The sequence below is a fragment of the Balearica regulorum genome, chromosome 5, assembly GCF_011004875.1.
Source record: "Balearica regulorum gibbericeps isolate bBalReg1 chromosome 5, bBalReg1.pri, whole genome shotgun sequence".
Taxonomy (NCBI): domain Eukaryota; kingdom Metazoa; phylum Chordata; class Aves; order Gruiformes; family Gruidae; genus Balearica; species Balearica regulorum.
In genome coordinates this window covers 12529941-12555770 of record NC_046188.1, presented here as the reverse complement: position 1 = coordinate 12555770, position 25830 = coordinate 12529941, and the positions used below count along the sequence as shown (strand labels likewise).

The following is a 25830-nucleotide window of genomic DNA, read 5'->3' as shown; positions in this document are numbered from 1 at the left end:
GTCAGACCTGGAGAAGTGGCACCTTGTTTTGCAGAATAGCAGAACAGACTGATAAATAAGTACCAATATCAGTTGCAACAAGGGCTAGATTACACTGCTCATTCTTTGTGTGCTGCAAGCGAGTCTTTCTGATGTAATCTGTAAGAGACAAATGTTTCCTGCTAACAGGAATAGGGCAGCAGGAAGAGGAGACCAAGGATATCAGTGATAATGTCTTCCATGAGGGTAGCATTCTTAAAAGGGGGCGGAAACGCATTCCAGGATGTGTTCCACTTAAACTGAGTTTGCCAAGAGACAGAGAATTAAACTTGTGTAGTATCTTCTTAACAAAGATTTGTCTATCCAGGAAAATAGCCCAAAAAGCTGTTTCTCTATACCGATGCTATTTTGTCTGTACTAAGTGCATTCTCTACTCCTCCTCTGAATTAGATTAAACTATTCAATACAAAGGTGTTCACAAGAAATTAGGATTTGTCGTGGCTCATTATTTAGTGGTGACTTCCTTGCATATAAGTCTTTAATTGCACAAGGTTGAAAATAAAATTATTTCCTATTAGCTTATCGAGGAAGCTGGGTGATGTTGCCTTCCAAAATGATAACCTTCTGATACCCAGAGCAGTGTCATTCTCTTTCCTGTTATTTTGCCAACACCTGACATGGCAAATTTAATGAGTCAATATGAAAGGGCAAAAATTCAAACGTTGCTTGCAGAGAAGATGAAAACTCTTGGGTTACACGCTCGTTTTGAGACAAATCCAGCATGTTAAAACAAGTCATTAAAGTACTGAGGGAGCAGCCATTCATGCTTTTACAAAGACTTAATGCAAAATAAGAAAATACGTGAACTTTAAAATGATTTTCAAATGCTAGCTTAGTGTTTGCATAACAAATATAACATGATGGCTGAAAAGTGGACTATTCCGTGAACAATATTTGCTTATTAGCAGCACCTTACTGTTATCTATCCCTTAATTGACTTTGACACAGTTCATGCTGCATCACTTTATCTTTATAACAACAGAAATACTGTAAGAAATATTTGTGAGTGATTCAGTCCTTTTCTGTTTGAAGAAGGAAATCAAAATTGCCTTTCACTTGCTTTAAGTACAGGAGCATTCTCAAATAACGTAATTTAAAACCAACTATGGATATTTTATTCCCTAGTAAATGTCAGAGCCAATATGACTTGCCATATCCCAGATCTCATGGCTCATGAGCAGCCCATGAGCAGCTACAGACTCTGCTTTTATGGTGTCATTTCTCATTAAAGGAGTGCTGCAATTGCACAGCATCCACCTTTGCACAACTTCACAAAAGTATTCAGAGACAATAGTTTTGATGAGATTTTACTTATGCTAAAATCAGTGAATATAATTTCAGTGTTTGCTCTGTGATGCTGTGTGGTTTTTTTAATCTATACTAAACCGATTCTAGTTTGTTACTCTTCCCTTTGTAACTCCCTACTGCAATATCTCTTGAGATGAAAAATAACATTTTATGTTCTCTAGCCTCCCTCTTTATTTTATCCAACACTTCAGAAGTGGTTGATAACATCATTACAGTGTCTTGAGCAGCAGTAGTCTATATGTAGATGTTTTCTGTGCTTCATCCATTCTATTCGGCAGTCTTAGAAGTCAAAATAATTACACAGTTAAGCAGCTTTTTGGAAGCTGCTTTAAGGACATTGACAAAGCTGCTCAAAATTATTTGATGAAATTATTTGAGTCCAGGAAATAGAAAGTGTTTTTCATTCTATTGTTAATATACAGGATAAAACTATTATCTGCTGTAGCACGCCTCAATATACATTAAATTTAATTCAAATAAATGAGCAAGAAATATAAATATTATTTATGTAGATACTATAGAGTATGTTTCTATATGTGTGTGCAGGTATATTTATGATGATTTAATGCTTTTCAGATTTCTGGCCTAAAGAAATAATAATTAAAAATCAAATATAAAATTAATATAGTCAATAAGTCTAATTTCTGTGATTATGGAGTAGAAGTTGATAGAAAAATCCTCAAATTGCTTTAAAAGATCCCTGGAAGTTAAATGCTTGTTTGAATACTTTCAACATTTCCACTTTGCTTTTGGCACCTTCTGAAAAAGGTGCAGAGACAAAAAGCTGATCTTGAGAAACGTTCACTTCCAGCAAGTACTACTTAACATAAAAACTCGTCTTAAGAACCACCTTCTCAGATTTACATTAAGGGATCTGTCAGATAAGCAGAACTTTATTTAAGAGGATTAAAGGAAACAAAGATCAGGACAAGTATTTGTAATGAGTGACCAATCATCTATTGCTTGTAAACAATCAATCTTACTCTAAAAATAGATTAAACATTTTATTAATTGCCATTTGCTTAATTGGTACTCTTTGCTCTTTTGTAACCAAATTTCATAGAGAATAGGATTGAAAAAACAATTTTATTAAATTGAGAGGTTTATTTCAATATCTGCATAGCTTGTCCAAACTATGGAGCAAAAGGGTTTTATTTAAGGAGATGTTTGTGATTTGGCTACTGTATAAAGCTTTGGTTGATCCTTTGTGGTTCCTAGGGTCTCAGCAGAAGAGTACCGCTTAACTTAGTTTGCCATAAAGTGGTTTCTTGCAGTATGTGCGTTTCAAGTTAGAGAAACTTTGATTTACTACTCTTGCCATAAACAACCTAGTATTGTCTCTTTTCATTTTAAGCTTGGTATCATAGGTAAGAGAAAATAGCCAACATTCTTACTGATCTGGGAGGAGCTATTTTTTTCTCTCTCATACACAAAAAAAATTAAGGCTGTTCACACTTTCACTGTCATTCAAAAATTGTTAAAACTATGAAGCAAATGGTAGTTTAAAATATTTAGGAAAAATTTAGGAAATTTCTCTGTAATTCTGCAAAATCAAAACATGCTAGATTTCATTTCTTTTCAATACTTTACTTTTTCTTAATCTACACTCAGTGTAAGGAAGTTGATGGTGCCTTAGGGATGAGTGATGACTTGTTAGAAATGGTTGTCATGATCTTTGTTTCCTTTCCTCTCTTTAAATGAAATTCTGCTTACCTTACAGAACTCTTAATGCAAGTCTGGAGACTTTCTTCCTCTGCGGTCTGCCTTGCCTTTGCATTTTTCATTGAGGTTTCTATTATTACTAAGGCCAGTTTTGTGTTAAGTGGTACTTGCAGGAGGAAGCGATGAGCACACCTCAAGATCAGATTTTGCCATGAGGTCATTTTTGGTAGGTGCCAAAATCAAACCCAAAATGTAGGAAGGGTTTGTTTGAAATTATCTTCAAGGACTGGAGATTTGGAGGGGGAAGAATTTTTCTGTTGAATTGCTTCATAGCTTCAGAATTGTCCATGCTACTTTTGAAAGTATTTGCCGTGGAAAACTCTGTTTTTTTTCTAATGCGTAATCCACATGACTGTTCTTTTCAAGTCTAATTGTTTTCCCTAGCACAGACTAGCTTGCATTACCTAGGTGTTGCACAGGTATCTTTGAGTTGCTAGGAGTTCTACTTTGGAGTGCTAAGATGAGATGCCGAGGAAGTATCTTTAGACCGATTCTGCTTAGGTTGGAGAGGTAATACACTCATTAAACCTTCTGGTTATCTGTAGACCAGACTACGTAGTTTATTGCTCTATATATCTTTACTCATGCGAGGCTTCCTGAAGACATTAGTAGGGAGAGGATTTTCCTGGAGGACTGCGCTTTTCAAGATAATGTAGAAGAAAACTGTTTGGCAGTATTCAGTAGCTGTATGGAGATAGGTTGCAAATAAGTATAGGAGATCAAAGCTCCTGCAGCTGTGTTACTTTGTTTAGCTGATTTAGAATGCCACAATGTTTAACTTCAGGTAGGTACTATTCTTCAAAGGCATGCCTTAAGAAATTGTAAGTTATGTAAAAGGTTCTTTAGATACTGATAAAATGCAATTCCAGCATTTTTACTAAAATTGCCTCACGCCAATTCCATTGCTCAGTTCAGTGCTTATTATCTTGCTTTTTGTTGCTAGTTAAGAAAACTGCTGTCACTATATTTCACTGTATTTTTCTGCTTTGGTGTTTTAGCCTTCTGATATTTGTTTTAAGGCATTGCTATCGCCACGTTCAGAAAAGCATGCATGTTGCCTGTAAAATTAGATAGCAATTATTATCAGCACCAGAAGCTTTGGATCACAGAAAGTGCCCCAAATTAGGTACACCCAGAAAACTGAGTAGACGATCGTTCCGTATCCTTTTGAAATATAATGTCAAGGTGATATATTTGCTTTTTGACAAGAGTAGCTTACAGTGAAAACAAGAACTGTTGGAAGGAGAACCTTCTGTTTTCATACTTTCATCTGTTCAGTACTAGAAACAGCCTCACATCTACAGTCTTCCAATGTGCCCATATTTTGGTTAGCTAACACAGAATTATATATTTAATTATTTTTCAGAGAGATTAAGAAATGTATTTAACATTCAGTAACTACAATTATCATTGTTGTTTTGAGAGTTTTTTAGAATTACTCTATTTTAAAAAAACCCACAACTTAATGGTGTAAAAATTCATGGGTAAAGGATATATGTCTTAATTTAGCAAGCACGTGCCTTGGTTTCAGTGGAGATGTTCATGTGCTTGCAAGTAGTGATAGTCTGAAGTATTTAATAAATACAAGTCCTTGAAAAGTGGTTTTCAGAGACAGCCATAAAAAATTCCTTGTGCTAGTATGAACTAAGAGTTTTTTGGGATTATTTTATTTTCATTAAAGCTATGTCTGCGTTTTCTGAATTCTGGTTTAGAGCAGGTTTTATTGGTTTTTGTGTGACTGAACTTCAGTTTGCTTGATTTTAAAAGCTATGGGGGGCTGGATCCAGTTGACAGGTCTGTAAGTGGGTGCTTAGCTTTTGTGAAGCAAATTGGGACAGCAAAAATGAGCGCTAAGCTTTGAGTGTACAATCAATGAAGGGAACTTCAGTGAGCCAACAAGTCTGCACTGAGTAAGGAGACACGCTGGGATAACTGGTGGGCACATCAGACCCTTTGAGGCAGTGACCTCATTTCTGATCCCTGACCCCTGGAGTGCTGCTGTTGTTATCCGGTACGGTAACACATTGCATAGCCTTGTATTTGGGGGCCATGCTTTAACTGAGACAATACTTAGGCCAGAGCTTTAGTACTGGATGAGTAGTACTAAATAAGTAGTAATTGTTGTATCCTGAGTGCGTTTTCAGTGTTCTTGTGGCTTACAGTATGTATTTTGCATTCTGTCATGTTGTAACTTTTCAGAACTGGTCAACACTTGTTGATTATGGTTTTTTAATTATTATTTTTTTACCCCCCTCCCTGAGTTTGTGGGGTTTTCTTTTACAGATGTGTTGATTTTGGGTTTTTCCCCCCTGTTGTTATGTAAATGAATTGTAACACATAAAGGTTATACACATTTGTTCATAAAGCAGTACAGTAATGAAATGGGAATTTCTGTTGCTATCAAAGATATGTGGCATTTTCATCACAAACTTGTTAAATAATATGGGCAAACAATAAAAAGCAAAATGGCAGAAAAAGCAGCAGTTTAATAACTGTTTAAAATTGTCAGAGCAAAGCAGAGCTGAAGCTGAAGTTAAAAATGCATGGGTGTTTTTAATCTAACAAAAATGCTTTCCTTAGTACGGTATTTAAGTTTCAGAAACTCAAGAGGTGCACTTTGCTGGCATAGCCTGCAGGAGGGTGTTTTACTGATGCTCGTTAAAGGTGTGTTTAAAAAAACAAAACCAAAACAAAACCAAAAACCAACAACAAACAAAACAAAAAGCCACCTTGGTTACTCAGAACCTTGCTTATACAAGGTTTTTATTAACTTGTGCTAAATTATGTTATGTTTTGTGGGAAGTTATTGCACGTAGTATTTACTTAACATACATTTCTATAAAAACTTTGGTGTTCTTGTCCTAATAGTTACAATTTTCAGTATGTTATTAAAAATACCTGTAGTGGTGATTACAGGCAGCTTATCTCCTACACTACAGTTTATAATCTTAGATATAAGACAGTGTGATCAGAAGACAGTTGGGCAAACCTGAGTAGGCCTGTAGTTTGTATGGTCTTTAAAGTGAAATTTTTAATTATTTTTGTTAATTGCTTGTAAGGAACAGTTGTACTAAATATTTTGAAAGTTGAAAGTATTTCTCTTGAGCTTTATCATGGTGAATAGTTGCGTGGGTTTGGTATGACCTTTTCTAGGATTTGATGCCATATGTTGTAGTCGTTCCCACGTTTCTGTGAGAAGAACTCTTGCAATAAAAAATTTAGAGTCGACAAAGGAGAGGTCAAGGAATTGACCCTTTGGCTTTGCTTTTTCTTCCCGATTGTGCTAGCCATGGACTGCACATAGGCAACTAAGGCCCTTGTCTGCTTATTCACTGAAGGCAGAAAGTGGGGGAAAGGGTCATGTTGTTCTAAGGCTTCTGAGGAAAATAGTGCTCCAATTTTTCAGTCAATAAATAATAATTTTTTTCTGACAATTCAATGGCAGCGTTACTGAAGAACACAACGCTTCCAGGAAGACTAAACATAGATTCATAATCTTTCCTGTTCTTGTATACTGCCTTGAACTTCTCTGCAGAGAAAAAAAGAGGCTTTTAATTTAGGAAGCTGTTATCCTCGAAGTCTGAATGCAAAACATTCTGGTCAATACTGCTCTTACATTACTTGTGCTTTCTTGATATCTCTAATGCTGAAAGTGCTTTGCAACCTTCATTCAAATGGAGCTCAGAAAATAATATGCAAATACTTAGGCCTGTATTAGGGGAGAGTCTCTCTAAGTTGCATTCTTTGTTTGTTATTCTGTATAATAGAGTCTAGATCTCTGTTACCCATGAAAATAGTCAGATTAGTCTGATATACAGGTAATGCTCGAAAGCGTGAGAATTGTCTCTGTTCTGACCTTACAGCCTGGCCTGGACCAGCTGAAGGTGTTTCTGATTTGTCTTGTCAAGGTGAGGAGAACATTTGTGCTGCTTGTAGCCACCAACCTGTTATAAAAAGGATCGGGCTTGGACAGACTGAAGATGTTATGTTCAGTCTTCCTCATCCTGGTTATCTGCAGCAAAACAGAGATAGTGGAGATCTGCTGATACATGGACTTTGTGCTCCTGAAAAGCAACATGGAAGATGTTCTGATGCCTTTTTCTCTGTGTGTGTGTCTTCCACACACACAGACCCCATGTCCTCCTTGACCATGAAGTTGAACCACTGTGTTTCGGGTTCAGCCATGACTGAAGCAGTACAATAAGACAAAACTTTTGAGTAGTATGTTGGGGGGGACACGACGACTGCATTAGTTTTTACTTTGGATTTTGTTTGATCCTATTGTTTAAATGAAGTTGTTACGCTGAAGCTTATTTCTCTGTGATGTGCAGAAAGAAGGGAAATGACTTGCACAGAATTGTAAAGCTAATGGACGACTTTATAACTTAAATATGTTTAGAATAGACACCATCTCATTTAACAGTTTGTTGGTTAAGTGCTTCCTTCAAGTTTACTTCATTTTATCGGCATTGTTTTCTCAACAGACAAGTGCGTGCTAGCAAACTATTTTTCATTGTTTTTATTTGTAGCAGACAATAAAGATATTCACATCTCTTATTACATAGTTTTAAATGTTGAAAAGTACATAATTAGCATGTGTTGCAGTCCATGGTTGTAATAGAAAATCCTCAATATTAAAAAAGAGAGCAACTGGGGATTTTGTAGCTGAGGTATAAGACCAGAAGGTAGGAGAATCTGCATTCTGTTCTGGGCTAAAAGTCAGTCTCCTGAGTTTAGAAATTTTTGGCACCACAAGGAAAAGGAAAGCAATGTTCCACCTTTTTTTATCAGACAACTGAATCCATTAATACTCCATAACAGGTTAATCTCTCACAGCAATGAGTATTGTGGGTAAACCTTTGGTGTGTCAGCATCTGAGGAGGGAGGCTGAGAGACTGGTGAGAGGCTTCAAAATTCCAAACTCTTCAGTAACTTATAAATACAACATACTTCACAGTCAAGGTATATAAATCTCCTGAATGCTATTGGAAGTTAAACCAGCTAAGAAAAGGCTACCCTGAAATAACGTATTGATTTGCATAGTTTGCATTCTCTGAAATATTATCAGCAGATTTATAAATTTGCAAAGGTATCTCTCTACTGCTATGAGAGAACTCTATTTAGTCTTTAACTGCAGCTATAGAGCTGTTTCTTGTTATATAAATTATAAAATACTTAAAGTATGCTTATGGTAATTAAAACTTTGTGAAAATGAGAAATATCTGAGATGTCAGTATGATTGTTCCAAAAAATGGTACATTATGTCAAGAAAATTTAAAATTAATTTTATCTACCCTACTGTGGTAGCCATGAGAAAACCTTTTTATTGTAGATGGCTGCTTTCTGGAAAAAAACCAAACCCAAACCACAGAGGTAAAACCTCTGCAACAGGCTCTAAGAATTGCCTGCTCTTGTTTCCCGATGTCTTGTCACTGTTTTGTGCCAAAAGGTGCTGTATGTAATCATATCCCTAGCTGTCCTGTCAGTTATGTCCTTTACTGTCTGTTTCACAGCAGAAAGCTGCAGTGAGGAGGGGGGAGCTTTGGGTGCTGCTGTCAGTGCATTGCCTGGATCCTTTGCAATGAGAGTAAGTAGGAAGCTTGTTTTATTGATGCAAGTTTATCAGAAAGAGCTAAGTAGCCTGAAAAAGGAAGAGACATCAAAAGTGAAATACCCAGAGAGGTAGGGAAACTTGAGGAGGAAACAGGAGCTCACTTAGAAAAACAGAGAATGAGAAGAATTTTTCGCCAAGCTTGTAGAGGTGTTACTTTGAATGTGATAATTTCCATTTGTTTCTTAGATACGTTGGTGCTGCAGAACAGGGTAGAGGTAACTGCTTTGATTATACTTGAACCTACAGTGGTATCACAAACAATCTAGCTGAGCATCTTGCAACTCCTTTCATGCTACCTCTTTGGGGTTTTTTGTTTCCTTTTCTTAGCTCCCACTACCTATAGTAATGCACAGTCTTTGGCCCTAGGTGTGAGCACTCAGTCATTCTGGATGGAAATACCAGGGGGGGATTCCTTTCTAGACAAATTCTGGAAGGAGTTCTTTTCTAGACAAATGACAGAGGAAGAGAGGAATAGCATCCTGACATGGAAGAGTGGAGAGCAGGTGCACAGACCCCAACAGTTCAGTAGCAAGGGTCACACCAAGCTGTTTGGCACAGTTGGTGAAGGACTGTAGTTGGAACATGAAGTGTAATGCAGAGGTGGAGCATAGGCAGGCGCACTGGCAATTCGTGGTGTGGAGGACGTGGGGGAAGAGTGGCAGAAAGTCCTAAATCGAAGTAGGAAGGAGTCAGAGCCAAAGTAGCCATAACAAGAAACAAAAATGGAAGGGAGAAACAGGAACAGGGCCAGGATTGAGGATAACTTCCAGTGAAGAGCCAGCAAGACCAGAGGGGAGAGTTGTAAGGAGTCTGGAGTGTTTTGGTTTTGTTGTGATTTAGGGTTTGGGGTTTTTTGTTGGTTGGGTTGGGTTTTTTTGTTTTGGTTGGTTGGTTTTGTGCTTTGTTTTGCGATACAGTAGTTTATTTCTAATATGGCAGAATACCAATGTGAAGGTATCTAGGCAGTTATATATTCTATGTAGTCAACACTCTCCAAGACAGTTAGTGTCTTACTATAAGTGATCAAACTGCAGCCATAGTGAATTTACTGTGACTAGAAGGAAACACTCCATCAAGGCTCTATCAGCCTGAAGCTTCCAACGGAGGGCAAATAAGTGATGAGAGCACAAACATGAGAAGATAGCATGTCAGAGGCCTTGCAACCTGAAGAAACAGGATTGATTTGGTGATGCAAGTTGAACTTGGTTATAGCTGGATCAGACACTGGTTAGCACCAGAATTTTAAAAGCAAAAACAAAGCGGGTAACTGTTATGTACACAGAAGGCCCATCTGGGACTGGGTTGTGTGCTTCTATACACATGCAGATTGTTTCTGTATTCCTAGTCTTATACATGGAAAGAGCTGCTTGCTTTTGTATTTATCACACTGGAAATTCAACTCATGCCTATGATGTTAATGCAAGAAATGCAGTGCTTCTTTGTGAGGTGATATATTTTAGGGCATCTTACTGTCTTCTTCAGTGTCCTTATTAGGCTGACATGGAGAAAAACTTTTTTCTTGTTCTTATCTGTGTTTTACTTAAAGTACAGGTTTTGCATTCACTAAACCTGTTGGCTGATATATTTTGCTACAAAATCACCATCTTTATGATGTCTGTAAAATGTTGTGGTCTATAACACTGACTTTGAACAGTAGTTAAGGCAAATCTCCACAGAAGCAGATGGAGTAAGGACTTGCCTGGGAGCAGAATGAGAAGTGTGTTTCACTTGGGTTTGTGGACAGATAGGGTTGTGGATACTCTCCTGCAGTGTGGCTGCTCCAGTACCGCAGTGGTCTGCAATGAGTTCCATGGTCATGTTCCTGTAGAATGGAGTACAGGGAAGAAGGCAGGTCACCATTTCATTGCAAAGAGGAGACATTCAGACTGTAAAAATGTACTGCTTGTATATGTTTAGAAATAAAGTGCAGATTTAGTTATGTTAGGAAAACTTTCAGGAAGGCAAAAGGAAAATATTTGTGCATTTCAGTGAAAGAGTTCCCTCTTCAACTTGGAATTGAAACAGTACCTGATTGGAGTAACATAATATTATTAATATTATTAGAGTCAGATGCTGAACATTAAATATTAATATCTTTATCAATAACTTTGGGTAGCATTCATTCATGTTCCTTTTTTATTTAGGAAGGGATTGACTTTTGAAAATTGGTAATTTTGTACAATGACAAATAAAATGTCAGTTAAATTTCTTCCTGTCTTTAGTATCTGGTAAATATTTTACTTCTCTTGTGTACTTCTGAGAACAAGTGATACAATAGTACAAAGATACAGTAGTACAAAGTTTAAATACTGTGCTTAATTTTTATAGCCAGTAGGAATCAACTTGGTCAGCATTCATTCAAGTCCAAATGATCAGATGTTGTGGGCAATTGATAGCAAATGGAATGTCCACGTACGAGTTGGAATTACAGATGAAATGCCTGTAGGCACTGACTGGGAACATGTACCAGGTAAAAATTAATGCATCAGTTCCTTGTTCTTTCTGCCATTTTCTCAGTGTTGGGTTTTCTTGTGTTTTCTTGTGGTTATTTTCCTGTTGCTTTTTAAATTGGATAGCAATGTGTAAATCAAATATTTTTTTCTCAGCACTCAAGTGTACTTATTTATAGAAATATAGTAAAGTATTTGATAAGGGTTATCTTTTAAAGATGACCTTGGTTTTATTTAAAAACATTAAGTGGTCAACTGAAGAGAAATCTGATTTATTTGTTTATGAATTTCCGTTGTGTGTTATTTCAGGCTGCTGCCACTGAATTAATAAATGGTACAGTCCCCTTTCAGTTAGAACTAAAGCAGTGTTCCTAAGCAATAGGAGACTACTGTGCTGTGGGAAGTTTTGTATTTAAATGTAGTACAACATGGGGTTCCTATCTAGATGTGGCTAACAAAAACCTACTGCTTTTTGCACATCTTTCTATTAATCCTGCATGCTGGATGCATTCTAGATTAGGTAATTACATTTTTGCCTTGCCTGTAAATAGAACTAAATTTTAGTTGTTTCTTTCTAAATAACTGTGTATTAATGCTGTTTGCTTTTTAAAGATTTTTCACTGCATAAATGCATGGCACTTAGTTGTGGAGTACTTGCTTTCTTGTGAAGAGGAAGAAATAAAAAGTCCACAATGTCTATAATGTTAACCATTTTTAGAAAAACTAAAGTTAAAACTGTTGGATTATTCCCCTTGTGCTGGTAAAATACAGTGGAGGCTCCAAAAATATGTTTTGAAGGTCCTTTAATTGGTTGTTGCATGTGGCTGCGGCCACATAACTAAATGTATCCGCAGTGCGATATCCTTATGGTCAGTAGATACAGTGAGTAGAAGTCTGCAGTTAAAAAGCTTTTTTGTTCACCGATGCTTCATGTGCCTCAAGTAGCTTACTTTCTGATATTCTGCTTACGCAGGGCCAGAAGCTCAGATTTGAATAGCATCCACTCTGTTCAATTCCTCTAATTTCAGTGTAAGGAAATACATAGTCCTAAATTGTCTTCTTGCCAGTCCTGTCTTAGAAAGCCTGCTGGAAAACTAGCTATTTCTTTGTGCTTTTAGTAATGGAAAGTTCTTCTCTAGTATTAATGTAAGAATATATAAAACCTGTTATAGTCTTGCTATCTTCTCTTAATAAACTTTTCTGCAAGTATGTTTAGTATATAAGAAAGCCTGTGATTATTCCCTCTTCATGTCCTGTTATCTTTAGGTTTGCAGGCTTGTCAGCTGGCAATAAGTACGAGGACAGTTTGGGCACGCTGTCCAAATGGAGATGTAGCTCGTCGGTATGGCATTACTGACAAGAATCCAGCAGGAGACTACTGGAAGAAGATTCCTGGAAATGTCTCGCGTTTAACAGGTAAGTTGGTTCTGCGTGATGGTCCAAAACATCGTGATACCTGCTTTGACTTCTGCCTGATGGTTCTTGGGCTGACCATATGCAGGGAGAGTGCATATCTCTAAATGCTTTGTTGACTGTGAGAATTTCACGAAGGGTGCTTTTATCCCATTAGTAAAAACCTTGTCTGGTTATAATTAGGAAAATAGATCCAAATATTATTTATTTAATGTCTGTAATTGGAACCTGCTACCGTAATTAAAAGATGGATAATTTATGCTTTGCAGTGACCCCTCTAGATGAACTGTGGGCGATCAGTACTTCAGGATCCCTTCTCCAGCGCCTCACTAAGACCTTTAGCCATTCCCATAGTTTGCAGAAAAATAATGACACTTCTGTTCTGCTTCACCCTGATGATTTTGAAGATGAATGGGAAGTGATATGAAGTCTTGCAAGCTTGTGAAACAGTGACAAAAACAGGACAGAATTTCTGTAATGTATGTATAGAATGTTGGATCCAAAAGCCTCTCATATGGGACCTGTGATATTAGCACTTTTGTATTGAAAAACTGACCTGTTAAATAGCCCCCAAGCTGTGAGTTCTGATGTTTGTTCCAGTATCTCTTGGAAGACTCTTTAGGTGTGGCATACTGCAATTGTTATACCGTACTACTGTAGAAGCTCCTTTGGAAATATAACTCTTAAGTTAATCTTACTAGCAATGAAAGTGACTATTTCACAACAGCATGCACACTAATACATGTGTACTTATTTTGAGAAGGAATTCTGTTGCATTAAATATTTCTCTACAGCAGAAACATTAAGCATTTCTCAATTTCTTCTTGTACTTGGAACTCCAAACTGATGGGAATGCTCTCCAACTATTGTACATATATTTAGAATTATTTTCCCTTGCAGCATGGAAGAAAATATGGCAAAGTATTTCTTAGTAAGATCTCAGAACATCATGATTACACAGCATTGGTGTTGAAATGAACTTAGTTTGATTCATTTCCACATAAATGTCTGCAAGGCTACACTAACCTTCCATTTCTCAAAATTTGGTTCATAATTTGGCTTCATTCACAAGGGAGAAGTTTGGATTACACCTAATATCAGGGGGACTTTTGCCCATTTCACACAGCTATCAGGAAGCTGACAGATTTTGGGGGGTAAGTCCCACTTTGGAATAGGAAGAAGATGCATGTTGGGTTTGTAGTACAAAGCAGGAATGTACAAGGCAGCTTTCATAATTCCTGTTGTGCTGTATTTGTGCCTCCAGCCAGTGCTTTAACATTTGGACTCAAATTATTTTGAGTACCAAACTTAGATGTATTAAAAGGAAAAATGGTAATTGATAGAATTGCCTATATATCCCATTAAAAATTGTGATATTGTGAGAAAATACTTAACAATATTCTGATTTTTAGCTATGTTAGCTACATTTTGAAGTGTCTTATACTTAACAGATGTTGCAGCAGAGGTGTGTGATGAACTGGGAAGTAACCTAAGTTAATCATTGCAGTTTATTTTTCTTTAAATCTTCTTCGAAAGATACCTCATCTTTTTTAAGCAATAGAACTATAGATGAGAGAACTTGAGTTCAGTATGTAGGCGGAGGAGTTATTTTGTGTTCATTTTAAGCTTATAAATCATCAAAATGTTTTAAGCAGCTGCTAACCAATATTGTAAAAGAGCCAGCTTCAGAAAAGACCAGGAGTTGAAAAGTGGGGATGTTTCTGTTCTGAGAACTTAATACATACAGAAAAGGATGTGTTTTCTTTTTAACCTCTGTTCTCTTTCAGAATAATTCATGCGTGTACTGCACTAAACTTGGAACAAACATGGTGCAAGGTGAGAATGTGAATCTGTGGAGAGAGAATCAAGTTATGTCACTGGCTTTTTTAGTAGCACTTGTGATATTGGCTGCCAGTTCTCAGTCTGGTCTTTCAGTCTTACAGGAAGGACAGATTTATTTCCCTTTTACAGATGACATGTTTGCTTCATTGCTATCTCATCGTACATGGAGATTACCCCAGAGGGTTTTTTTAGCCTGTCTGGCAGTGGATCGTAATGGAATCAGCTTGTGAAGTAACCCAGTCTGTTTTATGCAAGCATAGCTTGGTATCTTGAGGACCCCAAAGCAGCTGAAACTCAGTTTAAAAGTTATCTTGTGGCAGCTCCTGAGTCAATCACGTTGGAGAACGGGCGTGAGTACGTCTCAGTGCCCTGCCAAGCACCAGATGCTCAAGTACAATGGCATTATTTAATAGTTACACTTTTGTATTACATTTTTCAAAGTCATCTTAGTAATGGCTTGAGCTTGCTAGTTGTTTACTGTATAATACTGTACCTTGCTATGGTCATTAATATTAAATTGGTGTCAAGAGCTCTTACCAGACTACTTTTTAGGGTAGTTTTAATGAAATTAGGATGGGGTTTTTATTTTTATTTCTGTATTTAGGTTTTTGATTTTGTTGTGCTTTGAGACAAGTGCAATAAACTAGATTTTTAAGAAATAAATTACTGTGGTAAGACTCATCTGTTGTACGATTCACAAGAGAGTTCTCTGTGTCTGGAAATTGTCTTGATGCAGAAGACAGACATGCTTATGAAACCCTTCCCCTACTATTACCCCAGACAATATGGTAATGAGAATATAAGACCTGGATATTGTAAAGTTTATTTCATACATTTTTTTTTTTTGTGAAAGGTGTGTCAAACCAGCACAATGGTCATCTTCCAAGCAAAGACAATTAAACATTTCTCATATTTGAATAGTAAGCTTATTGCCTCCATATTAAGATGGTCTTGCTGTAATGGAAGTAAACAAGTTTATTTCCTTACATGTGAAACAAAAATTGCACTTGCATGTTAAATACTTCAGCTTTCGGTGAAGCACATGCATGTGTGGTCACAGCTAGAAGATAGTCAAGCAGAAAATAGGTGGTTGTACCATGTGCTGTAACTGCATCCTTCCTTGCATTTTAAAATATCTGAGGTCATCTGTAGACTTCCTGTGTTTCTGGCCTTTAACTGTAACTGCAGCTGGGGCTCCAAGAGAGCACCTTGGCTTCACTTCCCAGAGGGGACAACTGTTTCCTGACCCAGTTGCAACCTGGGTAAGTTCACACAAGAAAGCATAGCAATGATTAATGATGCTTCTGACACTTAAACCCACTTCCAGCCACAGGAATCCTGTTCAGATTCAGATGGCAATGTCCTTGCTAATTATCATAGCTTTTATCTTGACAAACCGGTTCAGCTGCTTCTGCTGGCTCCTGCAGGGAAATTGTAGTCTCCTTACAGCACCAGCCCATTTATGCAGGAGTAATCCTTATGTCACAGATGACCGTGATGAGATGATGTGAAACAGCCATCTTAGATGTATAAGTAACTCTTGGTTTTCTTTGTTTTGTAGCAATAAAAAGGAATAGGATCGTGTTAAAAGGCCCAAAGAAAATCTTTCTCTAACAAGTGTAAAAGAAAATACATTATTTGTGCAAGTAAGATAGTAGAACTGTTGTTAACAAACACTGTTACTGCTAAGAAAATTATAATGAGGAACATTTAATTATGGACTTGTTTCACTGTCTAAACATAGCTTTATTTATACAGGTACAAAGAGTCACCTTTTATTCCAAACTCTGTAGCTGTACAAAGAGTGTCTTTGATGCAATGGACAAGAACTCCCCCTTCTTACCCCTGCATGCACACGGACATCAGAAGGTCTGAAGCCCATAATTCCTCTACATTACTTCTCAATAGATGAGTCCTGTCAAGTATCTCAAAGGCATTTGTGGGTTATTTCAGGCTAGCGTGGCATCTGGGCTTATATTTTTGTTTGTTTCTTAAAACTCCCTTTAAGCTGTTGCCAATTGTTTCTGCTAGAGTTCTGGATGGATTTCAAGGAACAACCTTGGGACAACTTTTCAGTAAATTCTGTTCTGAGTGTAAAGGCTTGAAATTCAAGTGCCTGTATGCCTATGGCTTTGCCTTGTTAATTAACAATTAGAAAAGCATAAATTGTACATGAAGATATGGAGAGCTCCTCATTACCTTGGTGAAAAATCCCTGGTCTTCAGTTTTTACGTTAACCAGCCCTGTCCACGTCCCATCCCTACTGTCAGGAGTAAAGAGATAAGATCTGGATTGAGGATTTATAGCTGCAAAATGTGAGATGCAGGCTTTATTCCTCTTAGAGTCTTCCTGAAAGTGAAAGTTGCATGTTGGAAATAGTATTACAGTGGCAAGTAGCCAGCAAAGAAAGCTGATATATCCCTTGCCAAACAAAGTAGATCACCCTGATTGTTTGATAATGAGTTATTGTAGTTAAAAATAACCACTCTCACATCAGCAGAACAGAAGAGAACTAGATTTTAAGTACTGGAAAATGAAAGTTGAGTTGCAGTCATTATCTTTTGTGAATTATTACAGCCAGAGCTCCACCGATAAAGATTAAAATATTTAGATAAAATAAATGTAGATAATACTGTGGCTGGTATCAAACTGGAAGCTAGGTGAAATTACCATTATGATTCCTTTGGTCTTTGAGTTTATCTGACTCCAAATCTATTTGAATAGGTCTATCAAAGTTGTTATATTAGCCATAAAGTTAAAAAAACCTGCTTGATGCTAGTGGGGATGGAGAAGCACTGTAGAAAATGTAACAATGTGTTTGAGAAACTTTATGTTCATACGGAATGTGGAGGATATATATATACACACACATGCACACATATACAAAAGCTTTGATTTCTGTTCTTTAAAAGCTAATACAATAATAATAAAATACCAAAAAATACTAAATCCTCCAAGCTGAAAATGCCCTTTCTTGGCCCTCAGAAATTACTAAAATATACTGATTTTTATAGCCTGTGATTCTCTGGTACAGGCACCAAATAGGGCACAACTGAATAGCACCGAGTGGAGCTGTAGTTATGAATTAATCTTCCAGACTTCAGCTGAGATTCATTTATGGCAGGCAGAGGTAAAGGAAGGAGACTTCAATTTACAACACTTGTGTTTTGAATCTCATATCCAAGGAAAATACATGTAAAGATGTGTACAGAATTGTATTAATGACCTGTACTTACCATCCTGATTTTGCAGAAGATGACTGCATGCGTTATTTGGATTCAGTGGACCTGCAGTCCAATCAGTATAGCGAGCCTTTGCCAGGAGGAGTTGTCTGTTAGGAGTGTGCATAGATATCTTGTATATGGAAAGGAGAAGTGATGTAGATGTTACATGTGTTAAAGCATGAAATAAGAATACTCAGTATGTGACTCCTTGCTGAAGTTGTTACGCTGTTGTATTTTGCCTAACCATGGGCTGGATGAATTTAGCAAAGCTCTTCTGGGTCAGGGCAAAGATCAAGCTAATTAGACCCCTCTCAGAAAAAATAAAAGACTGGGAGGAAAGGTCCAGGGAAGCCCCCAGCAGACTGCCTGGCACGTGTGCCTGGCTACGCAGCAGTGGGGTGTACAGAAAAGAATGAATTTGCTTGAGCTGCAGGGGGAAAAAAATGCAACTGCCAGCAAGAAACCCTCCAATCCCTGGTTGGTATAGGGGACAGACCAGCCAGCTGATCGTGGGAAGTGCAAAATGAGTAGGGTAAGTGCTAGGATGACTGGGATTTTACTTGCTCAGCTCCCACGCTTGTCTTGCTAAATCCGTTCTCTGCCTCAACAGATGGGCTATAGTCTGTTCCCTCCCTGAGCCGCACCCTGCGCCCCAAATTGGGAATAGCAAACGTGTGAAGCAGCAGATCTGCACTTCGTTCCATGGTGCTGTGGTGAAAGTCAGTCCTTTTAAATTAAGGAGAACATGGTAAATGATCAGTGTAATGCTTTGAAATAACAGGTTTAGCACTGTTAATTCACTTTATTGTTACTGTAATAATAATGCTGACCTTGTTAAATGGTAACATTGATGCCATAGGTACCTGTGTAGGAGATCTGTTGGGCTTCAGGTCTAACTAGCTGGTTACTGTTGTGGTTTAACCCCAGCCAGCAGCTAAGCCCTATGCAGCCACTGGCTCACTCCCCCCTGGTGGGATGGAGGAGAGAATTGGAAGGGTGAGGTGGGGTGAGGAACAGCAAAGGCCTTGGCTCTGTGTCAGCACTGCTCAGCAGTAACTAAAACATCCCTGTGTTACCAGCACTGTTTTCAGCACAAATCCAAACCACAGCCCCATACCAGCTACGGTGAAGAAAATGAACTCTGTCCCAGCCAAGACCAGCACAGTTACTTAAAATACTATCAGCATGGGGTGTGTGTTTAAAACAACAACAACAAACCTGAAATAGGTGTTTATCTATACTAAGAACAGATACATTGGAGAGCCCAATCCTGTTGCTCTTAAGGCCTGCTGACAACTTTTCATACTGTTCTGTGCTTAGCGGAGAGATCTTTCTCCTGTTCTTCCACGCACAACTACATGATTACACAGTGCACATATAGAGCATTCCTGGGAGGAAAACACAGGACTGTATAGAGGCAATTCTGAGTGTTTGGTACGTCACCTTTCCTTCCTCCCCATCTTGCCCCTTCTCATAGCTGTAGGACAGGAGTCCAGGGAGGTAGCGAAGCAGCTCCTTCTACTTAAGCTTTGGTATTTTATTGAAACCGAAGTTAAAGCCAGCAGGTTTTTGTGTTACTTTTAACCTTGCCCATAGTCCTTTGCAGCATGTTTTTCACCATTGTTGGCTGCTTGCAATATGGTAACTTCTCAAACCTGATTTTAATAGAAGACTATCAAGATGGAAGGTGACAGATGGTTAGTTGGGTTTTTTTCATGGGCAAGAAATGCCATATCTTGCCAGACAAGTTTTCAAAGCATATTGAATAAGGTGAGCTCAGCTTTCACTTAAAAGGCCATGCTTCATTCAATCCCAAAGCTTTGCAATCATACATCCTGTGATTTCTCAAAGCCAGTTTTAGGAGCAGGTTGGCATCTATCTTAGTGTCAGGTTCAGAGACCTAAAGCAGAACGTTGTCTCTGCAGAACTGTACTGCTAAAAGCTAGACTTCAGTGTCTCCTGTAGTACATTTGTTCTGGGCAGCGTGGACAGGCTCATAGCCTACATATGGTTCCCTACCTTGTGAGTTTTGCCAGCTTCTGTAGTGGATAAGAGGAATCTTTTGCAGATCTTGGAAAACGTGTGGTTTCATAGGTCTGTCTCAAGGATTCTTGCTTTAGGTCTTGGGTTTCCCCGCTACGGTTCCTGAAGCCAGCCAAGGTGGAAGACGTCAGCATAACACAGACCTAAGTCACATCCTTGGTCAATTGTTGCAAATGAAACTTCCTTCATGCTCTCTTCATGCAGAATTTCACCAAATTTCATGCAGTGTTCCATTTAAAAAGTTAGCATTATGGGGAGGGGCACAGCTCTTGTATCTACCATCTACAGTTTGTTGAGGACCTTAATGGCTCACAGTGACTTTCAGCTTGAGCTGGGTATTTTTGAAATCCAGTGTCTAATGGACCCAGCAATTAGACCTGTCTCTGTGTACCCAGATGATTTGCATATCATTATCCTATTTGCTTTCTGCATTCAAGATTCCCATCTTTCATCACTGATCTCTGTTAGTTTTACAAGCACCAACTTTATACAGAGTGAGTAAATTTAAAATAGTGATTCCCCAAATTCTGGAGTGGGTTGACCTGGGTCACCACTAAAACTTTCTTGCAGATTTTCCCATGCTTTTTCCATCAAGTTTTTAATAAAAAACACTGCAGAAGTTGTACACTTCTGTAAACGAAGTATGCTCCGCTTGTCAGCGCCTGATGGACAGTTGTTTGAGAATCACTGCTCCAGAAACTGCTGCAGTAGAAATGTGTACTTAGTCTTGCTTTCCCAAAAAAAGAATAAATAATCTGATAACTATGAATATGAGTTTATTTTTGTTTATTAACATTGGTATCATTGATCTCTTGGCTTATAGTTAGCTGTTTTCCCAACAGCAGATTTGCAGTATGTGAATCCTGTTGTGTTAAAGCTCAAGAAATACTGGTAACAGTTATAACCCTACCATGGTGACTAGAAAAAAAATTAATCTTTTGATTATTTTGAAAAATTATTTTTGAAAACACAGCCAGGCAAGCAGGGAATATTGAAACACTTGTCTCTCATACTTAGTCCTATATAAATCCACAGCAAAGCTGTCACTACAATGGATCTGGATTTAGCTTCAGGAATATTATTAGTAGGATCTAAGGCTTCACCATGTGACATCTCTAGAGGCAACTCTGCTTCTGTTCAGCCAAGTAAGGGATGTTTTTGGAAGCCATCCCAGGCAAGTGATTTTGCAAAATAAATGCATCTACTTTGAAGTGATAGCCAGGTACTGAGTGTCTGTCTGTCTTGGCAGTGACTCATAAAGTTTTAACATGGATGACTCTTGGGGAAGAAACCATCTTTTTTTTCCCCTCTTTATCCCAGTGTTTCTGTTGTAGTCCAGATAAGTAAGGAGTATCTTTGGAAGCCATTCTATGCCACTGGTTGGGAACCAGGACCATATCTTAGAATCATAGAATGGTTTGGGTTGGAAGGTACCTTAGAAGATCATCTAGTTCCAACCCCCCTGCCATGGGCAGGGACACCCTCCACCAGACCACATTGCCCAAAGCCCCATCCAACCTGGCCTTGAACACTTCCAGGGATGGGGCATCCACAACCTCTGTGGGCAACCTGTTTCAGTGTCTCACCACCCTCAACATAAAGAATTTCTTCCTTGTATCTAATGTAAATCTACCCTCCTTCAGCTTAAGGCTGTTACCCCTTGTCCTGTCACTTGTAACCAGTCCCTCTCCAGCTTTTAAAAGATTTCAAAAGATAGTCAAGTCCCAGGAGGACCTGAGTAGCAGTTTTTGTATAGTATTTGCAGTTTTGGTCCTGGTTCGGGGTGAAGCTCTTTTGCATTGCATAGTGCTAATGTAGTTTCTTTTCCCTCTGATATTGATGTGTTCACATCTAGGTTGCTATAAACAGCTGGAAGCGTTTGAATTTCAGAAAAGAAGTTCTGAGAACACTGGTATTGATAATGAACTGAGCAGAGATAATGACTTGGCAAGGAGGGCAGGAAGAAAAGTCAAAGAGCCTTTAAAGAATACCTGCCTTATTCCATGGTTGCTAGGGTGAGTAGAGGTAATATGATGGTTTCAGGGAATGCTGAAAAGAATAATTCTGACCTATGGAAGAAGAATGAGGAAATGAGAATCGGGCTTAATGGCAGGAAACGTTTCCTCATAGTAAGGCTTAGTAGGTTGTGCTGTTGTCAGGAAAGGGTGGCAGTCCCATTCTATGAAGCACTTAAGACTGGACAAAGGGAACAAGCCCTGTAATATATATAAAGGGATGAGAACATCTATGAGAGCCATTTAACGTTTTGTTGCTTTGCTTAATTCCTTTATGTAGGTGCTATCATCTTGTTTTCGCTTCTTTAAGTACTCATGTCCTTTTATGTTCTGTTTGGTAGATCTGAATGGCATTAGCAGAAAGTCAGGGCTTTTGAAGGTGCAGAACATGTGCATCTTCCATCATGTCATTTGGTGCTGTGGACACTCAGCATTTCTGCAAATCAGTCCTCCAGCTATTTTGGTTTATATATGAGAATATTCAGGGCTTATTGATGGCCTGTGCGAAAACAGTGCTCTTTATTGTAGAGGAGGCATGGTAGCAACCAGCCTAGTAATACATGTGACATCACCTGTAACAGGGTTTTGTTTGGTTGTTTTTATTTTCAGAATCAGTATGTCAAGAGCATAAGATGAGAGGGATTGATTTGACCACTGATGATTTGACACCATGACAATATGGCAGATTTGTAAGAGGAAAATGGTTAGATTCATATAGTAAATCCATTTTTGTCAAGCTGTAGGTGCTGGTTTCAGTAATCTTTCTTCACAGAGGCGATCCCTCCACAGGCAGATGCTCACATTTAGTATCAGCCTTTGTCTTCAACACATCTGAGCTCTGTGGTGTAACCCCCCTTTTTTTTTTCACCTTGTAATTTTTCACCAAAGCCAGCCATCTCATGTTTTTCTTCGTGTTTTCTTTTGGTAGCAACACTTTCTGAAGGGATGATCAGCAGTAAACTTGTCTTTACCTGTAGGCAGATGAAGGAGGAGGACAGGCAAACAGAAAGCAGGAGTTGAAGGTTTGCTGCTGGCAGACTTACTGTGTTCAGGAGTAGTTTCCTAATGCTGCTCAGAAAGGAGTAAACCCGAGTGGTGAGCAGGGTGGGGTGACCCTTGCTAACCAGAAGTGCAGCAGGGTGTCAAGCTTGGAGTTTACAATGAGGGTGTGGACTTGAGAGTAGCTTTATGGTCACGACAAGTACCTCCTACAGTAATAGCAAAGTGAGCAGCAAACCAATAAAGAATTATGTTTGCCCATTGCAGAGACCGGGGAACTAGGAAGGTGGGCAGAAATGCTGTGATCATTGTGCTAGACGTTCATGTTTTGATACCACAAAGAGTACAGGTTCTCCATAGACTCGGAGCTCACGACTTGCTGTCATAGTGCACGCAGCCCTTTTACCAGCTGACCTAAAGCCATGGGCTCAGGTAGCCAAACCGGCTTTTTTCTTCACAGACACCAGCTAATAGAGTTAGGACACGTATCTTTCTGCCACACTATATTTAATGCCTAGGTCATCAAGGCCACTTGTGGGCAACATCGCATTAAAACAGCATGTTCGGTATGTGTCCCATCGGGAAGGGTGTCTCCTACAGAGTCAGCTGCATCAGTGTCAGGTCTGGATCTGAGTAGAGCTTCAGTGTAGCCTAATTAATGAATAGGGCCTGGTAAGGTCCCAGTCCAAAGCAGCGATTTGGTTGCATAAATTCCTATGCTTTTGTTTTAACAGGGAGTCTACACAAGATTTGTTTGGTATCCGAGCAACCAATTTCTAAAGCATCAAATTCCAAGCAGGAGGCAGGAAAGGCTTCTTTTTGATTCTGGAACAAAAGTCTTCCAAATACCCTCCCAGCTCGGTATCCTTGGTTTGGTACAGTACAGCACCACTTCTCTATGCATGAACTGCAAATGCTGAAAAGGTGAATTGATGCAGATCCAGGCTACCAGCTGGGACTTTTCACCTCCCAAAGTGAGTGCTCAGTGCTGCTTAGCACCCTCTGAAAGGTACAGCATTTGCTAAGCAGAGCTTTTCCTTTTGAGTTGGAGGTGGCCAGAGCCAAGCTCTGCGTTACTCCTCTTCTCTTCTGCCTGGCTCTAGCTTGGAAAGTTACTCCCTCACTATCAGGGGCAGCAAGGCAATTTGCTCCCCCTTTTTTCTCCTTCCATCCTTCAGCAAAAGCGGAAAGAGGATGGGAACACAGCAGAATCCTGCTGTTTGAGCAGCGTGCAGAGGATCGTGGTTCTCTTTTTGGCCCGGTGGGCTTAGCTGTGCAGTAGAGAGAAGCATTTGCCTGGTAACTCCCAGGCTCGCACAAGCAAAAATCCTGCTTGCAGGTACGGCTTGGACCATTGCAGGACAAGGTCTGCTGCTAGCTGGCTTGTGTTGAGTGAGTGCCTGAGAGACTTGAGGAGTTAAAGGCCACTGCTGTGGCCACCACAGGGCAATACTGAGCCAGAGACCTCTGGTGATAAGAGTATTTGCTGGTATCACTTGAGAAGCTCCAGCTCAGAAGCTGGGATTGTAACTGCTCTATGTATCTCTAAACTGGTAAGGGGAGGAGATGTGATGTCAGTTGGCTGTTCATCATGTGGGCAACACATCAGTACTATAGGCATATTGTTGCTAGGCATATCTAAGCACGTACATAAGCATATCTGATACCATGTGGTACCAAAGAATTAGGACCTCAAGTTCTCACAGCATTCGTGAAACAAATGTGGTGGTGCTGGGCACCACTGCCTGCCTGGCCATGCTGTCCTCCCCAACCCTCAGGTGCCTCCTACTCTGTGCATCCCCAGGGGTCTGATCTCACTGGGGAGCCAGGATTTACTAAGTCTCTTCAACAGTGAAGGATAGCTTGGATCTGGCCATGCTTTTTGCCCATCACCATGCTGGTAGCGTGCTTCCCCCTGCACCCCAAGAGCAGGGGTGCAAGCAGTGCTGGAAGGGGCCAGTGGCAGGCAAGTCTCAGGACAAGCTGAGCTGAGGGAGAAGGCTTTATTCCTCAGAGAAGCAATGGAGGGTGGAGTGTCTCCCACTGCACACTCAGTCTGGGGTGATGACCCTCAGGAGAAGCCATAGTCTCCCAAGAAATCAGACTGGCTGGAGCAAAGGGTTATGAAGAGATACATCTGGAGGTGTTCACCTAGAGCTTGGTACCATGGCCCTGGCTTATGGGGTGGTAGCTGGCTGACCTATCAGGAAGGTTGAGATGATGTTGCTGGATGTGAACTGGCCATCTCTGGCCAGCATGTTGTACAGAGCTCCAACACCACAGCCAGTGTTCTCCATAGGGAAGGCAACCTGGGCAATATGTGCACTACCTTAGCTGTGCAGCTGGTGTTTCACTTGGAAGGAAACAATCTGGTTTTATCCTTCAAAATACTCTACCTAATGAGTGACTCAGTGAGTGACTCACCTGGTCTGTCCTCCTGGCAACTCTTACCTCAGGGCTGTCTCAGAAGGTGTTTTTCTGCCAGGGCGATCTCGGTCTAACCACAGCCCTGGTGCTGCTATTGGCAGGAGAGATGAGGTGGCAGCAAAGCTGAGTCAAACCTTGGCCATCTGAAGGAGGAGGCAAACCTGAGGGAGTGCCACGCTCTTCCTGCTGGCGTGTGTTTCCCCTCACTTGTGCTGGGAGCTCTGTGATGGCTCTTGTTGGATGGCCATGGCCCTACGGCGCTCTCGGTAGTTTTCCTAAGCTCTGTGGTCCCTAAGGGCCCAGCATCCCTCCTGCTGCACCAGCCTGCGGATGCGTTATAAGTGAAAGAAGCAATGTGCCCCTCTCACAGAACCGGTGGACAAGCAGTCGCTCAGGTCACTTCCATTACTAGTTCAGCCTGGCTTTGGCCATAGCCCTGTCTGTGCATGTCATTAACACAGGACTGAAATCAGTTGGAGAGGCTGCATCCTTCTGTCTTGTCACTTTGAGTCACTAACCATCGATAGCTTTCCTTATCGCAGGAGTGGGAGAGAGCGGGAGAGCACTAGCAGATGGTTTTGGAGGAAAGGACGTTCAAAAACTCAGCTCCTCAAGGGACTTCATTTTCTCTCTTACTGTGAGTTAGAAATTACTTATCCTTTTAGGCTTTGCTCTAAAATGCTGCCTCAAACATTGTCAGGGAAATGACACCACATTAAAAATATGAATGTGAT

At 39.6% G+C, this 25830-nt stretch overlaps 1 protein-coding gene across 2 annotated transcripts in view; it reads left to right on the top strand.

Moving 5' to 3' along the window:
* TECPR2 (tectonin beta-propeller repeat containing 2) overlaps positions 1–15051 on the top strand; it is a 45225-nt gene extending 30174 nt beyond the window's left edge. The window contains exons 18-20 of one of the 2 annotated variants that reach the window (XM_075753513.1): positions 11012–11153; positions 12400–12549; positions 12816–15051. In XM_075753513.1, the coding sequence (XP_075609628.1) occupies positions 11012–11153; positions 12400–12549; positions 12816–12973 (450 nt within the window). In that variant the 3' untranslated portion in view covers positions 12974–15051. The remainder of the gene's footprint in view (positions 1–11011; positions 11154–12399; positions 12550–12815) is intronic. The other variant, XM_075753512.1, reaches the window with a different exon arrangement.
* Positions 15052–25830: the final 10779 nt, after the last annotated feature.